This window comes from Paralichthys olivaceus, chromosome 16 (genome assembly GCF_024713975.1).
Source record: "Paralichthys olivaceus isolate ysfri-2021 chromosome 16, ASM2471397v2, whole genome shotgun sequence".
Lineage (NCBI taxonomy): Eukaryota > Metazoa > Chordata > Actinopteri > Pleuronectiformes > Paralichthyidae > Paralichthys > Paralichthys olivaceus.
Window position 1 is genome coordinate 23,260,478 of NC_091108.1, and position 8,770 is coordinate 23,269,247.

Genomic DNA, 8,770 nt, shown 5'->3' on the forward strand with positions numbered 1-8,770 from the left:
TGACAGCATCTAACCTGTGTTATAAGCTCAAAGACAGTAGGAAATCACACTCTCCCTTTTCACCTCCAGGTCCAAGACCCGTGACACCAAGGTTTTGATAGAGGACACTGATGATGACTCCTGACATCAGGCCACGCCCCTCGCCTGGGTGCAGAATTTGTTCAAAGGAGGGAACTCCACCTCCTAACCTAGGAATTACCCAGTGAGTTGGGCATTGAGCTCTCAACCAAGGACAGGTTTTAAACTCTCATGCCTACATAATGCGTTTTCAGGAGGCTCTGCTTGGGTTCAGAATCAATTCAACAGTGGAACTTAATCAAACTTGTACAAACATCCTTGCCGAAAGGCCATCAACCTCCTACTGCTACCTTCAGTAAGACCCAAGGGTGGGCTTATCACTTACACCCTACCTTACCCAGCAGCGGGTGACAAACCTGTCTCCCTGTCACCCATAACCACACAGAGGTAGACTCCAGAACTACAATCACTCCTTCGCCATTGCTTTGGTTCTCCTCAAAGCCTCAGCCTAGCATGAACAATGCAGCTAAATGGAACGCAAGCTGATAGCACTGACAGGAAGTGTCCCCGCTCCCTGTCCATGCCACATAACTCCACACAGGAAGAGACCGCTTCAAGGTGACTGCTGTTAAAAATGTTGAAAAGTTTTACTCCCTGCCTTTAGCTGTTAGTCTCCTCCTACACTCCGAGCGTCCAGGCTTCAAGGCCTTGGATAAATGATGTACCACCTCAAGATCATCTGTAATTTGGACCCTGGAGTGAATCTGAAACCACTTCTTTTTTCTTCTAGAAGAATAAACAGAGTTGTAAAGTTGTCCTGCACTTCTCAGACCCTTGGCTTACCTGTTGGCTTACGCTGGCCAACAGAATGTGCAGACACACATTGTTCATTGCTTTTCAGCTTGTCGCATCATCACAGAGCTGCCTATCTGCACCTTACATGCTTTAGAAACACACACACAGAAACAAGCACTTTGTCGGAAAAGTCTATTGGAATGCCTGTTGTTTGTTCACACATACACATACTCACACACACACACTCATAAGCAGTGGTTTTTTTTAACCTGGGTTAAAAAGACACACACACAAACACAAGCTATATATTATTTGTAACCGTGGTTGTTGTAAATATGAAATGGACCAAAGAAGGTGTGAAAATATTCAGAAAAATTAAAAACGACTTTATTGAACAGCAGCTGGAATGACTGTTCAGCCACAGAGCTGAGAAAGAATTGTTTGTTTGTCTGGAAAAGGATTGTGGTCTTAATTGTCCTGCATTAACTCAAACACTGTGTGATGAAATACCCTCCGTTGTAAAGTTTAAACCATTTTTGTTCAATGTATGCCAACATATTCATGTATGGATGTGTGAGAGTGATGCCTAAATACCACCAGTCAACCCATTCAGGCCAATTACTTTTCAAAAGCTTAAAGAAACTGAGTGAAGATGAATCCAGAGGAAGTTTTCTCAGAAACTGTTATTGTCATCTGTAAAACTGTTCACTGAAATGTGATGATGAAGAGGGAGGAGGTTGCCTGTCTGTCACATGCTAGATGTGAGCCTAAATCTGATTGGGGGGGGCAGCCACGTGGGATTGAATCTGAATCGCTATGTTTCTAGTCATTCCTCATATGAATGTTCAGTGTGGATACAGTTCAGGATTTAGGACTGTTTGGAGTCTAAGATCTCTGATTTCATGACAGCTTTTTCGAGAAATGAATATCGACACATTTATTTATTTGTCTTTGTATTTGTGCTGAAATTGCTTGGGCAAGAGAAAATGGCAAAATATGGTTGTATTTTATATATACTTGTGTTATGTGTGTACACACACAAGGTTTTCATGGCAAGGTTAAAGATTTTTTTTCCCTATACACAGACACGTTTGTTTTTCTATAGTTGCGAGGACGCTTATTAGCATAATGCATCCCCTAGCCCAAGTCTTAAGCCTCAAAAGTCTCTTTAAAATTGTGAAGGCTGACAAAATATCCTCTCATTGATGCTTTTGATTGTGTCAGATGAATACCAGTCAGGAAAAATGGAGAAGTTGTAGCTCCGATATGTATGAATGGAGGACACAAAATGAGAAATTAGTAAAAACACTGATCCAAATCAGTTCTGTAGTATTGTACTCACTACGTTTAATTTATTACATCAGAGGCGTTATTCTTGGCTTCAGGGAATGTCATCCCCTCAGTCTTTTTGACCAAAGCATTGTGGTTTTGCATTTGTAGTTTGACAATGTCCATCAACAGCAGCACTGCATGCACTAATTTCAGTGTGTGTTTCCAATTCATCAGAGCCATAAAACAGAATCCTCTGCTGTTGTTTGGTAGAGACAATTAGTTATGTTTACACTGGAGAATTTTTTTTACAAATCTTTTTAAAGGTTCAGTGTGTAGAATTTAGTGACATCTAGATGTGAAGTTTCAAGTTGCAGGTGAATACTTCTTATCTCACCCTCCCCTTCCTAACAAGAAAGAGAACCTGTGGTGAACTTCAGTTGTCATAAAAACTCAAAAGGTTTTAGTTTAGACATGGCGGCCTCCACAGAGAGGATCCCCCTCCATGTAAATATAACATTTTTAGATATAAAGGGCCCATTCTATTGTAAAGAAAACAACAATTTAGATGATTACACACCAGTGACACAAATCATTAGGATTACTTTATATTCAATTGGCAACTGGGATGTCCAGACTAGTTGGAACGCTGCAGCCCTGGTACTGACACACACGCAGACGTTGTGTCGCCATTCATTGACTTAAATACATTCCTTTCATGGAGACAAACTACAACTTGCCTTGCTCTTACCAACACCTAATCTTCTCTTAACCTAACCCTAACCTTACTATAAACCTAACCTAAACTTACTCTAACCTTAGCCTAAACCTGAAGTTCACTTAACGTAACCCTAACCTTCTCTAAGCCTAACCACAGTTTAATTATTATATGTAATGTAATAATCTTAACCTAACCTTACTCTAACCGAAATCTAAACCTATCCCCTAACCATACATTAATATTAAACCAAACCTTAACCTAACTTTCCCTTAATCTAACTTCAACTTAACCCCAATCTTAACATTTAATGATGATGTTATGGGAACTTTTTGTCCCCACATTGTGGCCATGTAAACAGATCAAGGTTCCTACTAGTTTCTGTACGTGTTTCAACTAGAGCTTTGAAATGAGGCTGTTGTCCTCACTGCTTCTGTCTTCGAAACCTTCTATGTCTACTACCCTAGAAGAACTGTTGAGTTTTCTCCTTTTAATTGCACCACTGCTATTTTCTCCTTCCTGTGGGTTTCATGTGATCACGTCGTCCTTTAGAAGAAATTTGGTTAGAAACCCTTCACTTTGTTATAAACAACATTCCATAGGGACACATTAGATGAGACACCAGGTCTTAGCGACTGTGTTAGCCTGTTCACAAGCTGGACATATGCTTCTTGACTGCTTTAGCTTAGCTAATGAAAGCTACAAATGCGCATCCAAATCCAGCAAATTACAAATATGGTGATCCCTGGTGGTATGGTGAACAATTATGAATCTGTTCATAGAGTTTTAACACTCAGCCTTTGGTGATTTGGACTTTGTTTGACTGGAGTATTGTTTTGCTACATTCCACATGATGCCTCAAACTCAAGTAAACTCTGTCAGTAGAGGGTATCAAGTCCACATATGTTTTTTGGCACAGACAGTAATGTGATCGTGTGAGGCCAGGCCACCAGCTCTGTATGCACAAGAACACACTGCTCCTCATCCTTCAGTCATCACTGGACCACCTGCCCTGGAGCATGGAGCCTCTTGGAGGAGGAGGATCCAGTGACAGGGTTTCTTTTAGACACAAAGCATGCTGTTGATACAATCATATTGTCTTTTTATATTTTAAGCTTGTCTCTTTTTTTGTCTTTTTTTTTCGGATTAACTTGATGAGATTATGCCTGATGATCTGAGATTCTTCATGCTCACTGGCCCAAAGCTTCTCAGCGTTGAACAAACACAACCTCAACCTGGATCGGAATCCTTTGATACCCACACCGACCCAGTGCTTCTTGACTGCTATAGCTTAGCTAATGAAAGCCACAAATGTGCATCCAAATCCAACAAATTACAAATATGGTGATCCCTCTGTATGACAACCAAGCCTAACAGCATTAGATGTTTTACCTTTTATGAATCTGTTCATATAGTTTTAACACTCAGCCTTTGGTGATTTGGACCTTGTTTGACTGGAATATTGTCTTGCTACATTCCACATGATGCCTCAAACTCAAGTAAAATCTATCAGTAGAGGGTAGGGCTGGGTATCGAGCCCACATATGTTTTTTGGCACTGACAGTAATGTGATGGTGTCACAGAGTTTATAATGAGCTTATAGTGACTGTCTGGTCAATTTTATGAGTTTCATTTTAGATGTTTTTAGACATAGTTATGAAACAGCTGTTTGGTAATATTTAATACTTCAAAAGTTTGATTTCTTTTATTAAATGAAAAGTGAGGTCTAGAAGTTTTGTGTTAATAATTTGCCAAATGAGGAACCAAAACTCTAGATACCCAGCTCTAGTCCAGACTGGTGGAATCTATTCAACAGGCCTATTTTTCAAGATTTCACAGCGCAAGACTTGTACGTGACCATGATCTCATTAGTTGCTTTACAACAAAGCTGCACATTTGGCCTCTTGTGAGAACTTCTCTGTACTCTTAACCCAAAACTTCACATACTTTTATTTTGCAAGGTTTGTCTGTGTTGATATTTCCCAAACTTCCTTAACTGGACTTAGGTGCAAATGGTTTGTTTAAACCTGACAGACGTTACCTGCTCATATTCATGAACCTGCCTTATCATGGCCCCTACACTGTAAAACATCATACAAGAATTCTGTGAAATCAGTTCAGATTTTCTCATCTAGTTGTAAAGATTGAAAGAATTCATGTCTGGCTTTTGTTATTTTGATCATCTACAACAAATAACTTCACTCAACTCATTAAACTAGAAATAAGAGATATCCCAGCATTCCAATTCAAACTCTCCAGAGCATTGTTTCATGTAGTTTGAAAAGGAACATATTGCAGTGTATATGATACATGCTATGATAAGTCCTGTTTTTTTCATGATGATGGGAACCATTCTGACCATGAAGATAATTGCTGAGTTCTGTCCCCATCATTCAAACATTTAACAGCTGCAGCTATTAGTTCTGACCCAGTGTAACATATGGTATGTCAGTGTCACTGACCAGGTTAACATTAAACTTATTATCTTCAGTTTGTTGAACTTGTTTTGTTCAGTTAACTCACATTTCAATGCAGAAGTTGTGTTTTTAAGTTAAACTAGTTTAATAATGAATCAACTTTTGCCAAAGAGATGACTGATTTAACTGCTTCAGTGTACTAAAACATTTAGAACATACTAATACAATGTTGCACAGTCAGCAACATGTTAACATAGTGTTTTACCATGGAGAATAGGTTAGTACTTGACTTGAAGGACAGGTCTGGACCACTTAACTCTAAATACAAAAAATGGGTGAATGTCACAAATTTTGTTAAATCACTTGCTTGCATCACTACAGATGTGTTTGTATGAGAAGTTACTGCCGGGGCCCAATGTCTTGAATTCCTCAAACTTGATGGATTTATCTGAAAGACTTGGTTTGTCTTTTCTTGCTGTTTTTTTCAAGTCTGAGTACATTTGAACCAGTTATGGACGACATTTAGAGCTTTAGTGAAGCAGTTTTAAACATTCTGATCAGAATCAATTGGTGTGATTGAGTATGAATTCCTCATGTTGGAAACATATCAAGTTATGTTGAAGTTGGTTCTACCCTGGAAGACTGCTCCAGGGTTTCTTGCCTCCGATCATTCTCCATTCTCCGATGCTGAATTTCAGAAGTTTGATTTTTAAAGATATTTGGAGTTTGTTGAGCCCAGGTGTGAGGCCATGCCACCAGCTCTGTATGCACAAGAACACACTGGTCCTCATCCTTCAGTCGTCACTGGACCACCTGCCCTGGAGCATGGAGCCTCTTGGAGGAGGCGGATCCAGTGACAGGGTTTCTTTTAGACACAAAGCATGCTGTTGATACAATCATATTGTCTTTGTATATTCTAAGCTTGTCTCTTTTTTTGTCTGGTTTTTTTTTCCGAATTAACTTGATGAGATTATGCCTGATGATCTGAGATTCTTCATGCTCACTGGCCCAAAGCTTCTCAGCATTGAACAAACACGACCTTAACCTAGATCAGAATCCTTTGATACCCACACCGTGTGACCCAGAGCTGTTGATTATACAATACATTATATAATATATTGATTAGAAGCATTGTATAATCAGTTACTGTGCCGTGGCTGTTGTCTCGTATTTACAGTAGCAACGTGATGCTACAGAGGTGCCTGGTCCACCAACCCCTGTTAGTTTTTCAGTAAAATCAGCTCAAAAATGTTTGTGACTCTGGTTCTCATTTTATCTCTCATCATTATGTCTATTTATTACGATAATGTGTGATACTGATGCTTGTGTGTGTTTACCACACACATGAATTTCACCATTCAGGTGAGATATTCTCTCTAAAAGTAACATATACAACACACTGACACATTCAGTCTCATTTTGTGGCTCAGACTGGATACATTTAAGCAGTAGTGGTAACTAAAAGTACAGTACCTTTACAATACTCTAACCCTAACCTGTAAGTGTGGGTAACAGCCAGGTAACATTGTAGCCAGAGACATCTTTGGTAGAGAAAATTAGTTATGTTTACACTGGAGACATTTTTTATAAGTCTTTTTTAAAGGTTCAGTGTGTATTATTTAGTGATATCTAGAGGAGAAGTTGCATGTTGCAGCTGAATACTCCTCATTTCACCCTCCCCTTCCAAACATGAAAGAGGACCTGTGGTGAACTTCGGTTGTCATGAAAACTCAAAAGGTTTTTGTTTGTCCAGTTTGGACAACAGTCAAAAACATAGCAGCCCAGTTTTTAGATATAAAGGGCTCATTCTATGGTAAAGAAAACAACAATTTATACAATTTAGATAAAAACACACCAGTGAAAACATAAGGATTAATATTAAATTTCTGCTAATAGATCCCTTTCACCTAAATCTTACACACTGGACCTTTAAAGCTACCAACGGGTGCCACCCTTCACAAGAATGAAAAGGATAGCTATTTATTGATCAATTCTCATGAAAGTACCAACTACAAATTTGGAACTCTGATTAATAATTTAATTGATAACTTTAACCAAAATGACCACGTCAGTAGTGAGCAAAGTTGAAGGATATGGATTTCTTGACAATGTAGACGTTGGCAAAAATTCACACTTGAGCAACATTCATTAAGACAACGTGTGTTAAAGAAAAACATTTATTATGGGAATAATAACAGTATAAACACACACACTAACTAAAGGTGTACTTACCATATGCAGATGTAAAGGGGTGTGTGTGTGAGTGAGTAAGTTTCAAAATGGCAGTTGGCGAGGTGTTGGTGCTAGGTCAGAGAAAGTAGTAATTGGATGCAGAGAAAGAGTCGGTGAACAGCATAACAGAACTAGCATAAGCTTTGAAATAACTTATAACCAAAATATCACAGCAACACAAATCAAACTTATAAGCATCACACAAAATAAAATTTAACAGTGCTTTGCTTAGCAAAGTTGAACTATTAAGCCCAATTGTGTGACCATGAAAAGGAGGTCCTTTTTGATGTGCTGTTTGAAGTCCAGTAAAGTGGTCTTGCTGGTTTGTGGCTCCTGTTGTGGTTCTGCTGGTAAGACGTCATATCAAAGCAGCTAGTGTTGAAGTTATTAGGCAGGCTCTAGCATCTCTGCCTTTTGGAAAGTTTTAGCAGTCTGCTCCAGGCAGGCCTGTGTGGAGTGTAGTCCTCCCCATAAAAGAAATGTATCTGTAGGTTTGATGTTCACAGGTCCTGAGGAATTTGGAGAAAGCCTGAACAAATGTTCGGGCGTTAGGTCACAGTTCAAAGGGGAACACTAAATTTGAGCTAGTGTCGTCTCTCTTCCTGTCACTGGACAACCGAGAAGAGCTGGATAGAAACCAGATGTGTTTTCTTTAAAATAACGCAAACAACACTCCTATATAAACGAGGAGTTGAAGTTGCCCCCGCAGAAGAGATTCACATTGACCCCGGATCTCTCCATATGCAGATAGCATTGCTTGTATTGATGCTGAACTTTTTTGTAATAAACATTTTATACAATTAAGACGGTGTCATCGGAGATTCCTTTATCATCTTCACATCATCGCAACCCCAATATACGACACCTGCTTGAATTTGGAGATCTTGGGTAGGGAGAGGTGATAAGAAAAAGGGGTACCCACTTCTTCTCCTGAAAAATTCAGTAGAAAAGAGGAGGAACTGGCTTTTATTGGCCTGGTGAACTCATGGGTCATGGGGCACACAGTGACCAATAGTGGTTGAAAGTGTCCAGGGGCAGGTTAACACCTAGGTTTGAGGATGAAGCACCCTGGGAGTTCTGGAAGCTCTCCTTTGTCTCCAAAACAAAGAAAACATGTGGTCAGGCTTTGGCTAAACTATTATTCAAAAATACCAAATTAAAAAAACAACTAAGAAAGAGTGTATATTTTATGCATATTTATAAAAATGTATATTTTAATTTCAAGATAGACAGTACTAAAGTATTATTTTTGTATAGTCTTCAAAAGCTAAAATCCCAATTCAATACCTGATATACATGTTAACTTGGAACAGTGACTGTG

General features: G+C 39.1%; 1 protein-coding gene across 1 annotated transcript in view; it reads left to right on the top strand.

Annotated features, from left to right (window-relative positions):
* Positions 1–8,253, top strand: part of LOC109645785 (xenotropic and polytropic retrovirus receptor 1 homolog) — a 64,205-nt gene extending 55,952 nt beyond the window's left edge. The window contains exon 16 of the mRNA XM_069511095.1: positions 70–8,253. Within this exon, the coding sequence (XP_069367196.1) occupies positions 70–124 (55 nt within the window). The 3' untranslated portion in view covers positions 125–8,253. The remainder of the gene's footprint in view (positions 1–69) is intronic.
* Positions 8,254–8,770: the final 517 nt, after the last annotated feature.